This window comes from Rhinichthys klamathensis, unplaced genomic scaffold (assembly GCF_029890125.1).
Source record: "Rhinichthys klamathensis goyatoka isolate OS25496 unplaced genomic scaffold, OSU_Roscu_1.1 h1tg000281l_1, whole genome shotgun sequence".
NCBI lineage: Eukaryota > Metazoa > Chordata > Actinopteri > Cypriniformes > Leuciscidae > Rhinichthys > Rhinichthys klamathensis.
This window is the reverse complement of record NW_026606800.1, coordinates 599,821-619,391: the sequence shown is the minus strand read 5'-3', so window position 1 is coordinate 619,391 and position 19,571 is coordinate 599,821. Positions and strand designations below refer to the sequence as shown.

Genomic DNA, 19,571 nt, shown 5'->3' with positions numbered 1-19,571 from the left:
ATTTTTTAACTTGCATTTATGTCAATCTTTCGACATGCAAAGTGCTAAAAACAGCAGACATCGAATGTCAGTGAAAACTGCTCACTGATTGGACAAGAGGATCACCTTACAGGAGCGACCAAAGCCCGTCTAGCGACTATGCGTCATGAATGCTGAGCGCTGATTGGTCAGAAGGATCACCTCACAGCTGTCACTCAAAGCGGTACCCGCAAGATCCCAAAAATAAAACAACTATCAGCGCCCGCCCACAACTTATCGGCTCTCTTTCAATTCCTTCTAACAGCCGGATAATTCAAAATATTCCTTTACTAAATTCGGTCTAATATCATGTGAAACGTGGGAGGCGACTTCCGAGCGTGAATAAATATAAAATTAACCTGATGAGAAGTCATTTTCACCGATTGGCTGATCGGCGTCTTTTCTCAGCAGGTTTTTTTTTTTTCAGCCTATGTGACGTCACTCACATCGATCCGCTAACACATGGAATATGAATGTATGACAGAGAGAATATGAACGCATGAATGTTACTGTGTTTGTCCTTCACTCTTCTGTAAACACGATGAGCTGAACGGAGCTTTACTGGAGGTGAGAGAGACTTTATACATACTGTCATCTAATTCATTCTGTTTATGTGTGTAATATGTCACCCTACATCAAGTTATTGATGTTTTGGGATGTTTTATGAAACTGAAATTGTGATGTTGACATTCTTAAGTGATGTCTGTAAACATTGTTTTCGTATTCACTCTGATTGCATAACTGATATAATGACAGCTGATGATGAGTCATTATTTTACTTTACACTTAAATTATATTTTATCACATTTATTACTGTACTGGTGGCTCATATCTGCTACAAGATATGATAACAAGCTACTAATTATTCTATAATATATATGTATTAAATAATAAACAAGTAGCCTACAAATAAATAATAAAACCATAATTGTATATTATAATTATAAAATAGTGTTATAATATTACTATAATGCTTGATGCTGTGTTTTTGTTATCTTCTTGTACAGCGACCTTGAGCTTGGGAAAGGCGCTTTATAGATAAAACGTATAATTAATTATTATTAAAATACAGAGGTGTAAAGTCCAGGGAACAGAAAGGAAAAGTCCTGCCATATGTTTATTCCACCCAAATTTCACAAATTAGTTCTCTCTCCTGGCCGAAAACTGTGCTAATTAGCAAATCTAGGTGTTTGGAACAAAATATTGAGAAGGATTTTTACTTTCTGAACCTGGACTTTACACTGTTAAAATATAATTCAGTAATATGAAATTATTTAATATAAATAACTGCTCTGTGCTGCTGAGGAGATTATAAGACAGATCATACTCTTTTTTTTTCTCTCTGTCTCTGTCCTCTGAGTCTGACCTTTTCGCATGTGAAGGATCATTTTGAGTAATGTGGCGAATTCTCAGCCTCGGGCTCAAATGGTTCACTTCTGGATTGACTCCACCTAGAGCTTCAGTGAGAAACTGATGGCTTTAAGGACCTCTTCCTCTCTGTATATTTCCGTAATAATCTGTTCTGTTAACTCAGCTGGCATGTCTGGGGCTGACATTATTCACTTATGGAGAAATATGAAACCAGGAGAAGTACAGCAGCGATAATCACACTGAGACTGTGTGTCTAGTACAGAACAGATTCTGACATCTGATCCTCCTGTGGCGTTTGACAGACATGTTCATTATTAGTGTCTGTAAGTGTGTATGTTTGTTATGATCAGATCATTGACCTTTGTGATCAGCTGATGACTAAACGTTTCATGTCGCCCAGAGAGTCTTTGATAAAAGGATCTTGTGTGTTTGATCAAGTATGGAAGTAACTGGTGACAGAATTCCTGCTTGTAAAGTGATAAACTCACAAGAGTTTCTGACAGAAAATCAATAATTTATTACTGCTAGTGAGGGTATCAAATTGACCAGAATGGAAAAACAACTGGATAGCAATTCCCCCAAAAAAGACGCGTTTGTGTCAAAAGTCACTTTGTTCGACTGACAAATCGACGGGATGTACAGAGAAATTAATATCATGAATCACGTCATTCATTAATTCAATTAAATGTACATTTATTTGTATAGAGAAAAGAAAAACAAATGGAAAATAGCGTTGCTGTCGCTATGAGATGCATTATGTGAATCTTTGGATAAAAAGATGTCTTTAATCTATATTTAAACTGGGAGAGTGAGTCTGAGCCCCGAACATTATCAGGAAGGCTATTCCAGAGTTTAGGAGATTAGGCTATTCCCTCCTTTAGTGGACTTAGATATCCTAGGTACTACCAAAAGACCAGAGTTTTGTGATCTTACAGAGAGTGATGGATTGTAAGGCGATAGAAGATCGGTTAAATACACAGGAGCTAACCCATTCAGGGCCTTATAGGTCAGTAGCAAGACTTTATAATTGATACAGAACTTGATGGGTAAATAGTGTAGAGATGATAAAATTGGGGTTATCTGATCGCATTTTCTTGACCTGGTAAGAACTCTAGCAGCTGCATTTTAGACTAATTGTAGATTGTTCATTGAGGATGCAGGACAACCAGCTAGTAATGCATTACTTACAGTAATCTAGTCTAGAGCTCATGAATTCATGAGCCTTTCTGCATCAGAAATGGTGGAACAGTGGAAACTAATTCTATATTTTCTAAAAATATTACCAAGGGGCTGCATGTATATTGAAAATAGCAGAGGGCCTAAAACAGACCCTTGAGGTACTCCATAATTTTTATATCTGACGTTAACGTAGATGGGGCCTGAATCTTGACTGAAATTTTTCATAGATATAAGGAAGGAGCACAATTGAGCTGACACAAATTTTTCTAGAATTCAAAAAAGTGTAAATGCATCGAAAAAACACCAGCATAGAAACACCTTTTACAAACCAATTCCAAATTTTTTATTAAATGCAATTAACAAATCATCTAATACCATTAAATATAAAGTGTATTTATAATATGTATTTGATTAAATTAGGGCTTGTTTTGTTTGTTTTATATAGAGGGTTTGGTTATTCAGACCAATAAGAGACTATTAATTACAATTCTTTCTTTTTATTATACAAATGTGTTTTTACATTTTTACAAATTTATAAAATTGCAGGTAAAAATCATGTAGACAGGGCTAGGCAACTCTGGCCCTCCGTATCCACTGTCCTTTAGCTTCAACCATGAACAAACACACCCGAACATGCATCTTCACTATTACTAGAAAGCTACAGGCAGGTGAGATTCACCATGGTTGAAACTCTGCAGGAAAGTGGATTTCGAGGGCCAGAGTTGCCCAGCCTTGATATAGACTTGTCTTGAACCCTATAGTTAATGGGTTCACAGAGATCATTGACATTTCAAAAACATCTGAAATGACGTAACAAAGCCTCATTTACTGAAATCGCATTACTTTGGCAGTTTGACAGGCGCTCCGAATCACTGGTTCAGAAAAAGATGATTCGCAAAGGTTTCAAAGCTTCACAAAGCAGTGTTTCGGAGCGCCTGTCAAACTGCCAAAGTGATGCGATTTCAGTAAATGAGGCTTTGTTACGTCATTTCAGATGTTTTTGAAATGACGTAACAAAGCCTCATTTACTGAAATCGCATCACTTTGGCAGTTTGACAGGCGCTCCGAATCACTGGTTCAGAAAAAGATGATTCGCAAAGGTTTCAAAGCTTCACAAAGCAGTGTTTCGAAAACGCCTTTCGAAAAAGCATTGCTATGTGATTGCTAGGATGTTTTGGGTGGTTGCATACTGGTTCATGGCAAAAACGTCCACCTTAAATGTCTATGACATTCTGTTCTCTTCTTCAATGTAATTCAGAAAATTGCACACTTCAAAGAGTGTGTTCCATATATAGTGACCATACTTGTACAGGTTCCATTAATGACATTTCTCCTCCTTTCTCCATGTAGGCTCAGACCATGAATTACGTGGGTCAGTTGGCAGGCCAGGTGTTCGTGCAGGTGAAGGAACTCTACAGGGGTCTGAATCCCGCCACGCTGTCCGGCTGCATCGATGTCATCGTTGTCCGACAGCCGGATGGAGCTCTGATCTGCTCTCCATTTCACGTGCGCTTTGGAAAGATGGGTGTCCTGAGATCACGAGAGAAAGTGGTGAGTGGTACCAGGATACATTTGAGATACCATATGTTGTCTGACCTCCCTATGATATCTGGTTGGTCCATAATGTGTTGACTTTATCTTCTCTCTTTCTGTCAATCAGGTGGACATTGAGATCAACGGGGAACCTGTGAATTTGCACATGAAGTTAGGCGAGAACGGAGAAGCGTTTTTTGTCAAGGAGACGAAAGACAATCAGGTGCAGAACAACAGAGAAACATGCAAACCCTCACCAATATTCAAGCTTGTTTCCTTTTTAAAGCTTTGGTCACACTAGACTTTGTGATCATTCACTTCTATTCATAGTAAGCCGGAGACCAGTAAATGCAAGCTCAAGTTTGGTGACCTCTGACCTGTGAATTCACATAGAGCAAAGATATTTGATCAGTAGAAGATCTATCAGAGAACCATAAACATAAAGCTGCATGGTTTTCAGTGCTGTAGGCTCTGAAGACGTTTTGGATGATCATGCTGTGATCTTAATCCAGCTTTCTAGAACTGAACTGTATTCTGGGACAGATCAGAGCAGTGATTCTAGAACAGAAAAGGAACACTTTTAGAATTTAGAAAATTCTAAAAAGTAACAGAACAGTTCTAGAACAGCACAATGATTTTAGAACGAAGCATTATTGTAGAATAGAAGAGCATTTTGGAACAGATTAGTGTTCTGTTGGGGTCATTTCGAAAGAAATACAGGAAGTAAATATAGGAAGTGTGGTAAGACCACTGTAAATGTGAAACTTGTTTTTGAGAATCAGAATTTGTGGTTCTGAGATCAGCTGAGGGAACATCTTATTTTCATCATTTCATCTCTATTGTTCTCATCTAATACTTCTGATTATTACACTGCACACTTTACATTCGCATTTAACAATATTATGTGACCTCATTCAGAGCCAAAACAAATGTATTATTGATGTCTGTTGATAGCTAACAGCTGAGCTTATAGTACACACTTGTTTGATCAGATCTCAGATTAACTTTCTTTTCTGATGATTCCCTACAGGAAGTGATTCCTTCTTACCTGGCCACATCTCCCATTCCGTCCGACGGGGGTTTTCTGATGGGCTCCTGCACTGAGAATGGAATGATTAAGAAGAGAAGAAAGAGGAGAAGGAAGTGCAGGTCGGAGGATGTGAAGAGGGAGGAGAGTGTGGAGTTCTCAGAGGAGGAACTGTTCAACATCGACATTAATGACAGCGAGCTGCCCGGTCAGAACAGGTCGGCTGATCTTTTTAAGCCTTATTAGAGCAAATACATAAATTACAAAATGTAGTAGTTACTATTTTAAGAATACCAACACCGGTATCTTATGTATGTTTCTATGTGTGTAGAGACCTGCCGAATGGAGGTTCAACCACTGGAAACAAGCAAAACACAACTTATGCTCGCTCAGATGGAGAGTTGACTCCTGTTCACAGGTAGAGCCCAAACACACACACACACACACACACACACTTAAATTGAGTTTTAAATCCCTCAAGTTAATTTAGGCATCACAACATTATCATGTACAGTATGAAAATTTTTAGTTTTGTTCAAGATTAGATTTAACAGTGTTATTAAATTATTAGTGCTAAAAATATATTTATAATATTGGCAGATAAAAAAAAAAAAAAAATCTATTAATTTAAAAAACATATTTCTGCATCATATATAAAAAAGATATGTACTATAAACATCCAAAAGTTTGGGGTCTGTACTATATATATACACTCACCGGCCACTTTATTAGGTACACCTGTCCAACTGCTCGTTAACACTTAATTTCTAAGCAGCCAATCACATGGCGGCAACTCAGTGCATTTAGGCATGTAGACATGGTCAAGACAATCTCCTGCAGTTCAAACCGAGCATCAGTATGGGGAAGAAAGTTGATTTGAGTGACTTTGAACGTGGCATGATTGTTGGTGCCAGAAGGGCTGGTCTGAGTATTTCAGAAACTGCTAGTCTACTGGGATTTTCACGCACAACCATCTCTAGGGTTTACAGAGAATGGTCCGAAAAAGAAAAAACATCCAGTGAGCGGCAGTTCTGTGGGCGGAAATGCCTTGTTGATGCCAGAGGTCAGAGGAGAATGGCCAGACTGGTTCGAGCTGATAGAAGGGCAACAGTGACTGAAATAACCACTCGTTACAACCGAGGTATGCAGCAAAGCATTTGTGAAGCCACAACACGCACAACCTTGAGGCGGATGGGCTACAACAGCAGAAGACTCCACCGGGTACCACTCATCTCCACTACAAATAGGAAAAAGAGGCTACAATTTGCAAGAGCTCACCAAAATTGAACAGTTGAAGACTGGAAAAATGTTGCCTGGTCTGATGAGTCTCGATTTCTGTTGAGACATTCAGATGTTAGAGTCAGAATTTGGCGTAAACAGAATGAGAACATGGAACCATCATGCCTTGTTACCACTGTGCAGGCTGGTGGTGGTGGTGTAATGGTGTGGGGGATGTTTTCCTGGCACACTTTAGGCCCCTTAGTGCCAATTGGGCATCGTTTAAATGCCACGGCCTACCTGAGCATTGTTTCTGACCATGTCCATCCCTTTATGGCCACCATGTACCCATCCTCTGATGGCTACTTCCACCATGTCACAAAGCTCTAATCATTTCAAATTGGTTTCTTGAACATGACAATGAGTTCACTGTACTAAAATGGCCTCCACAGTCATCAGATCTCAACCCAATAGAGCATCTTTGGGATGTGGTGGAATGGGAGATTCGCATCATGGATGTGCAGCCGACAAATCTGCGGCAACTGTGTGATGCCATCATGTCAATATGGACCAAACTCCCTGAGGAATGCTTCCAGCACCTTGTTGAATCTATGCCACGAAGAATTGAGGCAGTTCTGAAGGCAAAAGGGGGTCCAACCCGTTACTAGCATGGGGTACCTAATAAAGTGGCCGGTGAGTATATATATATATATATATATATATATATATTGAAAGGATGCATTAAATGTATTAAAAGTGTCTGTTAAGACATTTATAATATTTAATAATAATATAATAATTAAAAAAAGATTTCTATTAAAAATAAATGCTTTTGAACTTTCTATTCATCAAAGAATCCTGAAAAAATGTATCACTGTTTGAACACAAATTTACACAGCACAACTTTTTCAACATTAATAATAATCACAAATGTTTCTTGAGCAGCAAATCAGGATATTAGAATGATTTCTAATATAAAGGTATAAATATAAAGGAATAGCCCGAACACAGAGACTCGCTCACACACCCTTATTCACAATTATAAAAATATTGCAAAATATTAATATTTAATAAAAACCTCTGTCAGTGCTCTCTTTTTTTAATCTTTATTTGCATAGTATTGATGAGTTTGGCATATACGTAAAATGTATGTAAAACTATAAAAAAAATAATATTTTTTCTTATTATTTCCTCTCTAGTCCTAATGTGTCTCGTCCCTGCACCCCTAAGAGTGACTCTGAACTGCTTTGTGAAGGTCAGCAGGACGATTCGGACATGTTGTGGTCCTGGGGGGAGTTACCACAAGTTGCCAAGGTCAGAATTATCCTAAAATCCAACTCACTGACACATTAACCCAACTAACAGCAACTATACCGTCAATGTGACTTGAAAGACCCCTCATTTATTAAACTCATACTTACCTCATAATAAAAATGTATTTACAGCCATCGTTTCTGTCAGCGAAACCAAACGTCCTGCCTGCTTCTGCCTCACTGTCAATTCCAGTCTCTGACAACACACATTTCAGAGTCATCCCTGAGACTGCCGCCCATCACCATGACAGCAACAGGACATTACATGCTGATGGCCAATCAAACAGAGCGAAAGAGTTCGAAAAGCAGGATGTGACACCAGCAGCTTGCGTGATGTCTGAGGTTGAGGAGGGAGGAGCAAATACTGGACCCCGCCCACAAAATAAGACTAAAAGAAAAGGTTATACTGCATAATTTTGGGGTTAAAATTCAGTTAGCCTTGTTTTTTTGTATTACTTAATTTATGGTGTTTTGTGTGTACTCGTGCAGATAAGAAAAGTCGCCATCTGGGTTCTGATGGCGTGTATTTGGATGATATAAAGGATTTGAAGCCGGAGGTGGCGGCACTTTACTTCCCTAAAATGTTTGTCATCCCAATTTCACCTCTCTATAAGGCTGTATTAACCCTGTAAAGCTTGACATATGAAATAATAGTTAGAAAAATATATATTTTTTAAATGGAATAGTATGGAACATAGACAAAATATTTTTAAAAAGTTATTTTTTTTATAAAGAAAGTTTTCAGTATCATATTTAATGCATCAGGCTTTTATAGCTCACATACTATGATGTAATTAAAATATGGAGCTCATACTCAAGGAGGAAAAATGTATTTAGAGGCCCAATCTGAGAAAGAACTTGGTGCATATTTTTATGGCCAAAAAGTAAGATGAAATTTGGATAGCTTTAATGTAATTCAATGAGATCTTTATAACTGTTGCATATACATATCAGCTGTTACTCTATATCTCCTAATAATGTCTTAGTAAGATGATATTTATATGCTTAGTTTTATGATCAAAGTTATGTTTTTATATTATGTGGGCAAAATGTAATGCAATGCAACATGATGATTGAGAGAGTGATAGAATATGATAGAGTCGGGTTTATCAAATATGTGTATGCTTGATTGACTGCTTATATCAACAATGTAACACTGTATTGCTTGTTTTTGTGTTTTCTCAGTGGTTCAGAGCGCTTGGGTGAGAACGGTGTCCGCAGTGTGACCGCGTCTCCTCAGTCTATGTGCAGCTCAGGAGCAGACAGCGGAGTGGACAGTTACGACCTTCCCACTATGGCCATCTCTCTCTGTGGAGGCCTCACAGAAAACAGAGAGATCACTAAAGGTGCACAGACTCGCTCACAAACAGCACTGCACATTAATTATGTACAACAGGAGTCAGGACTACTTGCTTGAAATGCATTCATTAAGCATTCAGGACTGCATTTGCGTACGTGCGTAGAGTATCTGTCTGGCCTTAATCTTACATTCACTCAAACTAATACATATGTATGCATTGCTATTGATTTACTGTCCTCTCTCTCTCTTATTCAGAGCATTTCCAGCAGAAGTCTGTGTCTTTTCAGCAGTTTGCTGATAATCCATCCATCATTGATGACCCTAATCTGGTGGTGAAGATCGGCTCTAAGTGAGGTTCACATTACTGTAATCGATTCTCATCTCATTTGTCTTGGACTGAAAATAACAGCTGCTATTTTTGCAGGTATTATAACTGGAGCACTGCTGCTCCTATTATGCTGGCTATGCAAGCCTTCCAGAAACCATTGCCTAAGGTACACACACACACTATATAGAGTCTCTCTTTCTCCAGTAACATTTGGAAGTCCGATTCATTTTAGCAAATCAATTAATTCAGATGTTTTATTTCAGCGAACTTGTTCAAACAACTGATTCAGTGATTAATTTGACTCACTCAATAGTTCTCCCAGAAGTCCCTGTGCAGCATTTTATGACTGTTTTTGTATTGAAATAAATATTTACTTAATACCGGTATCACTTATATAAATTATTTAATCACATATAAAATGATGGACGATACAGATAAACTGATTATTTTAATGCAATAAACAAAAAAATAAAAATGAAAATGGATATTCACTTTGAGATTTTTCTATAAAAATAACATTTAAAAGCCATGACATGATTTTTAAAATTATTTTGATATGTTCCAAGTATTAAAAATAGGGGAAATGAGCATGCACTTATAAATATCTAAATATCTAATATTGTCCAATAAAAATAAAATAAAAGGTAAAAATATTAAGCAGCACAAGTTTTCAACGTTGAAAATAATAAGACATGTTTCTTGAGCAGCAAATTAGAATGATTTCTGAAGGATCGTGTGATGTTTTTACTGTATTTTTGATCAAATAAATGCAGCATTGGCGAGCATAAGAGAGTTCTTTCAAAAACATTTTTACCAACCCCAAACTTTTGAATAGTATATTGCAACTGCAAATGACACTTGTAGTTTGACAATCACATATGTAAGATGACTCGCAATGACGCTATTATCAAGTTTTACCATGTTCTCTTGTCCTGTGTATCACCTACCTGTGTGTGTGTGTGTGTGTGTGTGTGTGTGTGTGTTTTAGTTTGCAGGGCTCAGTCATGTCTGTTCTTTGCTGGAGTTTGTTTTCTGTCACCTGCTTAATTTCTTTAGTTCCTCAGTTCGTTGCACTAATTTTTATCAATCACCTTCCCTGGATGAGAGTCCAGCATGTGTTTGAGTCTTTGTGCCTTCAGTTTCTGAGAGTTTATTTTGAGTTTTTCGGTTGTTTAGCATTACGCTTGTGTGCATGTCCCTCACAGGCCACCGTAGAGAGACTTATGAAGGAGAAGATGCCCAGAAACCGAGGAAGATGGTGGTTTTCATGGCGAGGAAGAACAAACAGTGCCAAACCGGTACTCAGTCAAATTTGTACACACATCATCCCCATGGGCTTTGTTTAAAGTGATGCACTGGATGTTGACTTTTGCTTATGTCTTTGTGTTTGCAGGATTCGGCCTCAAGCGGTTCAGCCTGTGCTGCAGGAGACGAAACCATCAAGAACAGGTTCAGATCTGATGCATCCGTCATACGATTTCATCTGAAATTATGTTGCAGTCTGTAATTGTTCATAGGTTTAACCATGTGTTTGTTGACAGACGGAAAGACGAGTCCTCTTCCAGCGATGAAGATCACTTATCTGCCAAACAAACCCCTGTACCTGTTCACACAGACTCCGTCCCCGCTGGAGGAGGCGTGTCCTATCAGAAAACTCTCCGCCTTTCTTCAGAACAACTCGTAAGATTATTGAATTTAATTAAAGGGATAGTTCACAAAAAAGAAAAGAAAAATCTCTCATAATTTACTCTCAAACTCACGCCGTCCCGATGTATATGACTTTCTTTCTTCGGATATACACAAACAAATATTTGTAGGAAAATAATCAGTCTCTGTGAGTCCATAATAATACAAGTGAATGGGTGTTGCTCAGATGATGCTTGAAAAACCACACATAGTGATTGTGGGAGTAATCCATCACTTTTTACTATTGTCTATTGTCATACGATCACGAGGCGTGCGTTGTGATGGGTTGTGATGTGTGACATAAGTGCGTTGTGAAGTTTGCAAGAGAAGTAACGTGATTTATAGTTAAACAAGTAAAAAATATGAGTATTTTTCTTACACACACCTGTCATTTCATCCACTGGGGTCGTATGGATTACTGTCATGATTGCTGTGTGTGGTTTTTCAAGCGTCAACCGAACAGCACCCCTTCACTAGCATTATATAGACTCTCAGAGACTGATTATTTTCCTAAAAAATAGAAGAAAGAAAGTCGTATACATCGGGTGGCATTAGTGTGAGTAAATGATGAGATCATTTTTATTTTTAGGTGAACTATCCCTTTAAGAAACAAACTAACATTATATGTTTTATAATAAAAAAAATGTAAAAAAATTTTTTATTTAATAAGATTTTTTACATTCTTCAAAATGAGTGTTTAGAATAAATGAATTATCTTTTGGTAAATTTGAACAGATTTAATGCCACACTAAATACAGGGCTCTCAAGTGTCACGCATTGAGCATGACAGTCACTCATTTCGGTCTTTTGTCACGCTCTCCCGCCACACATTGTATTTCTCACGCTGAAAAACTATTTATAATATATTTAATATGCCGCAGCGGCCAAAATTTCTCTGGCCGCGTCGCTCTCGCTATGGAACCGGCAAGAATCAAGCGCGTCTTCCCTGCAGTTCTTAGTCGAGCCTGCCACTTATCAGCCAATCAAAAAAAAAAGAAAGGGGCTACACAATAGCCAATCAGAAAATAGGACTATTGTATCTGGGTAAGATTCAAGATAAGTCATGATCTCCTGTTTTAATGTTACAAAAAATTCACAACTTGTTTGACCCAAACATTAGAGAATGTTTGAGAATGTACAGTGTAGAGATGTCACTCTTGCCTGTCTTTAAAACTTGAGAGCCCTGTATATACTACTAAAAAACGATTACATTTAAGTCCAAAACAATAATAAACAGCAGTATTTTGCTATAAAACAGAAGACTTGGAATTTCATGCAGAATTTGAATCAGTGACTCATTCGAATGAACCAATTCAGTAGAATGAATCAGACTTTTCAAAACTACATATGAGAAAAGGGCAGTTTAGTAGATGGTATACGGAAGCGTATTGCATTCACTTGAAGAAAAAAAATCTACTCTGTTTTTCTGAATTAACGAGTTAATTATCTCAGAATTACGAGAACATTTTTCACGAAAAAAAAAGTTTTTGCTCTGTTTTTCTGAATTAATGACTTAATTATCTCAAAATTATGAGTAACTCATTAATTCATAAAAACAGAGTGAAAAAAAATGTTTTTCAAGAAAAATGTATCTCATAATTCTGAGATAATTAACTCGTTAATTCAGAAAAACAGAGCAAAAACTTTTTTTTCATGAAAAAATATCTTGTAATTCTGAGATAATTAACTCGTTTATTCAGAAAAACAGAGTAGATTTCTTTTCTTCAAGTGAATGTAATACGCTTCCGTAGAATTGCACACACTCACACCCCAACACTGATTGTGACAGAGTGTGTTTGTCTGCTGTAGATCAGTCTGCAGCTAAAGGACGGCCTTAATGACGTGGTGTTCAGTGTGACGACTCAGTATCAGGGCACATGCCGCTGTGAGGGAACCATCTACCTGTGGAACTGGGATGATAAAATCATCATCTCAGACATCGATGGCACAATCACCAGGTGCATAATCATGAACATAATCGTAATCTTACACAATAATACATCGAATCGCTTTACGTTAATGTTCTTCTTTCATAGGTCAGATAAGTTGGGGCATATTTTGCCCACACTGGGTAAAGACTGGACCCATCAGGGCATCGCACGTCTGTATCATAACGTCAGCCAGTAAGAGACCACAACTGTTTCTCTGATTTTCTGCTATATCATCAGGATGAAGATTGAAATACTTGTGCATGTTTTACAGGAATGGTTATAAGTTTCTGTATTGCTCAGCGAGGGCGATCGGTATGGCGAACATGACACGGGGTTACCTGCACTGGGTCAATGAGAGAGGAACCATGTTACCACAGGGACCCGTTTTACTGAGTCCCAGCAGCCTGTTTTCAGCACTGCACAGGTGATTACACACACTCACACACTGCTTCATTCACTATATATCTGACGACATCCCATTGACTTCTTTTGCTTTTACATTAAGCTTATTCCATCTTCATGTATTCAATTAAAAATAAAACACTTAAAAAAATTCTTTCTTTACAGAGTTAGAAGTCTTTACCTCAAATTTAAGGTCATAAACAGTCTTAAATATCTTAAATTGTATAAAAAATGTCTTAAAGGTGCAATGTGTAACATTTTTGAGTATCTATTAACAGAAATGCAATATGACATCCATAACTATGTGTTCAGTGGTGTATAAAGAACTTACTTAATAAACCGTAATGTTTTTATTACCTTAGAATGAGGCATTTATATCTACATAGGCGCGGGAATCCCCTTCTATGAAGGTCGCCATATTGTGACGTCATGTTTCTACAGTAGCCGACAGCAAACAAACAGCGTTACAGAGCGCGTTTCGACACTAGTCACACCGTGAGTAGTGACTTTTCCCTTGTCAGTGGTGTAAATATGTAGTTGGATTGTTTCATGTAACTTAATTCTTCTCCCTCGCTGTGTTATGGCTTTGCTATGTGGGGATAAATGTGCTGGTTAAGTTCGTGAGACAGCTGATTAGTACTCTTGTCATTGACCGTAAAACAGTTACAGGAATCACCAAACCGTCGATCTTGGAAGCATTTTAAGTCGATCGAGTTTCCAAAATCAGAGAAAAAAAGCCTATTGTGTGTAGTAAATGGTGTCTAGGGGATGCGGAGGCGCACGCGCTGTTACAATCACATCATTTTTGCCGCACGCACCTTTGGGCTCATGCGGACACGTCAGGTTTAAACAAGGCTTAACGCTTTAACCAGCTCAGCCTCAGTAACAGCTCATATTAGCCAGCTAAACTTTTACTACCCTGTTAGAAAACATATATAGTTGCATAGTTTCATGTGGTTCTTCTCCCTCGTCGTATTATGGGTTTGCTATGTGGGGAGAAATGTGCTGGTTATGTTCGTGAGACAATCAGCTGATTACTATTATTATATTATATATTAAGACCCTTGATCCTCACCTGAAACTTTATCCATGATGTGGTTTATAATGGACTGTGGTACAGAAACTTGGTTTACGCTGGCTATTCTCTGCTGTCTCAGACGACGATGTTTGTCCCGTTTTAGCCACCGTAGCTTCTTCGAAAGGGAGGGGTGAGCGGTGGGCTGAGCCCTTAGTGTAAACTCGCAACCGAACCGCTAGATGTCGCTAAAAGTCACACACTGCACCTTTAAATCAAATATTTAAATTTTGGGAATAAGAAAACAGGAATCACGACATGGCCTAATATGATTATTAAACTTCAAAAGGCAATGATATAATTTAATAAATGGGAGCGCAGCACGTTCAAAGTCACTGTCACACGGCACTGTTCTGGCTTCAGATCAGTATGCAATCAATGAATACAGTTCATTCTTTGCTTATGATCTACTGTTGATGAATTATGACAATGTTTAATTTATGGCTTTTATTTTGAAATATGTTGTAGATGTTTGTAAGAGTGCATATTTCGGCTGCGTGTGAACTTTGGTAGCTGACTTGTTGCCTCGCTGGCTTATCAGGCAATGACTTTGTAGACAGCGTTTACGCACGATGTTACCTCACGATACTAACTTCTGAGGCAGAGTAACGGTTTAATGATCTACAGCAAAATAGAGAGCTTTAGTGAAAACTAAGCACATATTTAATTACTACAATAGTAAAACGTTGGTCAAAAACGTACATTTACACACAAACTGACCAACAACCGCAACTTTCAGACGCCATCTTTATTTTCCATCTTAACTGTCACAGAATGGAACGCACAGGATTGTGGGATATCAAAGGCAGCGAGGGATACATCTATGCTGCCTTCAATAATCGATCATATGAAGGTATCTCAGGAGACAGGAAGTGACACTTACATTGGATTCGGACGTGCTTTGGATTTGAAGGCAGCATTTTTAAGCTTTCGGAGCGGCCAGCATCTACCTCATCTTTTTGAATGAGCAGCTGAAGTAGTAAACTTAAGCATATACATTTCAAAATAAGGGTCCCTGTGTATTTTGGGCATATTTATAATCTAAAGTAACGCATTATGCATAAAATATTATTTCTGGATATTATCTTTATTTTGGTAACACAATACACTGCATCTTGCATTTAACACATTCAACATGTATATTTTACGAGTATTGGCACAATAATCTTTTTTTAATGCCTTTCTATAAACGCATTATAATTATATCAGCAAAATTCAATATCAATAATTTATATGTATGGATATAATTGTACATAAACTAGTTTCAATGCATGTATAAATTGAAGAAGATTGCAGTTACCCTGTTTCAGTGTTTTATTACAATTTTATTTGGAATTAGCTTTTATTTTATTTTTATTTTTTTCATTTTAGTTTAATTTTTAGTCATTTTGTTTTTGATTAGTTTTTATGTTTATTTATTTATTTTTTAAATATGGCTTTTTAGCTATAATTTTATTTTATTTTATTTCAGTTTTAGTTTTAGTTAGTTTTATTTTTTATTAATTTCCAGTTCATAATTTTAGTGTTTCAACTTAAACTTATTTTAGTTTATTGCCAAGGAAACATTTCTAATTTAAATTTTTCAAATAATATTTATATTATATTTTATTTCAGCTTTATGTCAATTAACCGAAATGTTTTTTAATAGTTTTAATTTTAGTTAATGATAATACCGTAACCTCAGCCTGTTTAATTAAGCAAAAGAACCTGCGATACATGATTTACTTTGAGATTGTATGGATTTGTTCTGCATGGACATACAGTATTGATTATATTTATGCTGGTCTGATACCCAAACCCAAATAAAGGACCTCTGCATAACAAATTTAAGTGACACTGCAGGGTGTCTGAAATGTTCCTCTCAACAAAAACATATGCACATACACACTCTCTCTCTCTGCTTTTCAGGGAGGTGATCGAGAAGAGGCCGGAGAAGTTCAAGGTGGCGTGCTTGACAGATATTAGGAATCTGTTCCTCCCAAATACAGAGCCCTTCTACGCAGCGTTCGGGAACAGAGACACCGTGAGTGAACACGAGAGACGATGAGAATGCAAGAAATTAGCAATAAATTGGTTCATTGGTCATCATATCAGCCATAATAAACATAATTATTAGCTAACATATCAGTCAAAATGGTTTGCATACCTAATAAAGATGCCTGTAGGTGATCTGTGACGTGTAGTTTTGTAATCTGTATTTTGTAATGTGTCTGTAGGATGTGTTTTCCTATAAGGAGGTGGGTGTTCCCTTAAACAGAATATTCACTGTCAATCCTAAAGGAGAACTGATCCAGGAACATGCCAAGACCAACATCTCATCGTGAGTACACACTACTGACCAGTGTTGGGGAAGCTCCTTTAAAACTGTCGTTTGTCAAGATACGAGCTACTCATAAGACAAGCTACTTAAAAAATAATATATATATATATATATATATATATATATATATACAGTATATAGTTATCTATACTAGAAGCTACTAACAAAAAGTAGTAAACTGTCTCACTGGGGAGGGAATGCTGATGTTATAGCTTTTTATCCTTGGCACAGGAGATCCAAGAGGATTTTGTCAGCTCAACCCCTTAGACGTAAAATATTTACTTAAAGTACCCCTGAGATTTTAAGTTAAGTTTCAATTTAACGACACATTTGGATATTCACGGTTCTTTGATGATGGTCACATGACATTCAAGTAAGTATAAAAGATTTTTAATCTTGCTTTGTCATTTTTTTGTTTTATTTTTAAAAATATTTAAATGAAATTATTATTATTAGTTTTTAACTAATTAAAACAATTATATATTATAAAAAACGTGCAAGTTTTTGCAAAGTAATAATTATAACAATAACTTTATTTTACACTACAAGTTACAATACTAAAGTTTATGTCTTTAATTCTTTACTTTCAAATGCTTAAACCCTTGCGCTTACAACATTTCAAATCCTGTAGCTTTTATTTTGGCGGAATACTGGGGAAACTACGGTAAAGTTACCGCAATTACAATATTTCAACTTGTAAAAAGTGTTCACATCCTCATAGAGATCGTAATTACAACTTTTAAGCTGGGAATTTTCCGAAAGCTCCTACTTGTACCACCTGACCTCTGCAGATTCGTTCAGGCGTTGATAGTGTTGTCATATAAACACATAACAGCACAGAGTAAAACCTCACGTGTTGTCATCGTGAAATTACAGTAATTACGACATGGCGTGAACGCAGCATAAAATCCCGTCCACAAAAATGTTGGAAATTATGCAAATATAAATAAATAGAACCTAGCATACATTGCGTTGCCAGAAAATAAATAAGTGAAATGTTATTTGAAGTGGTTAATTTACTGTAAATAAAGCATCCAAACAAACCAATTCACTAAAAAGAATCGATGCTTGATATGAGAGAGAGCGCTTAAGATGAGATGTTACATTATTACCTCAGTTTGCTGGTTTGTAAAGCTGTGCGCACAGTACACTGACTAAAATCAACATTGTAGCACACACACCACCACTGCTATTTCTGAAAAAACTACTTTGTTATGAAAACAGCTGAACTACAGTAGTCACACTACTGAGAAAGCCAGTGTGTGTTAGGGAAGAGCGGGGCACAATGTAACGCTTTTTTTTACTTTCTCAGTTTGTGTAAATCTACTTAGGGTTTAGAGTATTTATTTTTTCCCACATTAATTTCCCACATGTCTAGTACAATTATGTGGTTTTGTTTTATTAATACAGTGTATACTTTTTTCTTAATTTACCCCGAAAGAATGGAAGTGAAATGTGACAACATGCCCCATAGGTGGGGTACATTGTAACATGTGAGGGGCACATTGTAACATCACCATATGACAGCTTAAAATGCTATCTGATCTAATAAAAAAAATATACAATTCAAACCAAAATATTTTCTTAATAAAATACAATTATTAACTTTTTCATATAAAATAATGGAATTTTTAAAAAATTAAAAATAAACAAATTTTGGAGTTTGACAACAAACACACCGGAAAACACTGCTATACAGCATAGTTCAAAACAAAATAATAATTAATCATTTCTAAACATTGACTCTTAGTCTTTATTTAGATGTTTCTCATGTTTTCTCAATAGAATTCATAAAAGTATAGAATATAATAGCATATTTCTAATAGGGGCATATTGTAACGCAGTGTTACAACATGCCCCAACTGCACAACTGGGGTTTAAACCCTGCTAGTGTCTTCTGCTAGTTAGCGTAGCATTAAATAACTATATCAACTGTTAAACAACAGATTTTAGATTAAAATAATTTGTCTAATTTTAAATAAACACAAAAAATAGAGATGAAAAATTAACTTAAGAAATGTACTTTTGCTATGGTTAAATAAATGTTCAGTTGTATCTTACAAAGATTTCTGAATTTTGGCGCAATTTGTTCTCTATATAGTGTTGAAATGGCAACTAGTAAATACACCAAGTTTCGTCATGCTGGCATGTGTGGAAGTATTTAAAACAAGGGTGTTACAACTAGCCCCGCGTTACGTTGTGCCCCGCGCTCCCCTACTGCTTTCATTAGTTACTCCCTCGGTTAGCACTGCTACTGACTGTGTCTGTGTGATTAAATGCTTGATATGAATAAGTGTGTCAGCTGTGGTTTACCTGTGCAGGTACGTGCGTCTGGGCGAGGTGGTGGATCACGTCTTCCCGCTCCTGAAGCGCAGTAGTTCGTGTGACTTCCCCTGCAGTGACACCTTCAGCCAGTTCACCTTCTGGAGAGAACAGCTCCCTCTCATGGACGGGCAGATAGCGAGCACTATCAACACCACTCGCTGAACAGCTGCACGGATCTGCTCACGACATCGCGTGTGGACGCTCACATAAACGCCACAGGACGCAGAAATACAAATACAACAGACACAGGCTAATAACCAAAACTGAACATAATCAGTGCAAACATGAAAAATCACTCGCAAAATTCATGTGTGGGTCTCTCGACCTCAGAAAAAAAAAAGCACTTTCTTTCAAAAAAGTCTTTACATGTCATTTGTGATTTATAGTATATTGTACTAAACTTTTTTTTAAATGTACCTTTTCAGTTTGGCTTGTGATCACAAGCTTTGTGTTGAAAAGCATCTGTTAATATATGAATGAAACTGAATAATGTTACATTTCACACAATTTGAAATATCCAGGTCAAATTTCACTCCAAAATCATT

General features: G+C 36.9%; 1 protein-coding gene across 1 annotated transcript; it reads left to right on the top strand.

The window, feature by feature from the left end:
• The first annotated feature begins 235 nt into the window (after positions 1-235).
• Positions 236-19,234, top strand: lpin1b (lipin 1b). Its single transcript, XM_056269280.1, has 20 exons — positions 236-585; positions 3,919-4,119; positions 4,229-4,324; positions 5,132-5,346; positions 5,460-5,546; positions 7,546-7,660; positions 7,792-8,059; positions 8,149-8,242; positions 8,845-9,005; positions 9,215-9,308; positions 9,384-9,453; positions 10,493-10,585; positions 10,681-10,736; positions 10,829-10,967; positions 12,783-12,931; positions 13,010-13,096; positions 13,176-13,328; positions 16,290-16,404; positions 16,598-16,701; positions 19,023-19,234. The coding sequence occupies exons 2-20, from the start codon at positions 3,928-3,930 to the stop codon at positions 19,186-19,188; spliced, it is 2,454 nt and encodes an 817-aa protein (XP_056125255.1). The 5' UTR covers positions 236-585; positions 3,919-3,927; the 3' UTR covers positions 19,189-19,234.
• The last annotated feature ends 337 nt before the right edge of the window (positions 19,235-19,571 follow it).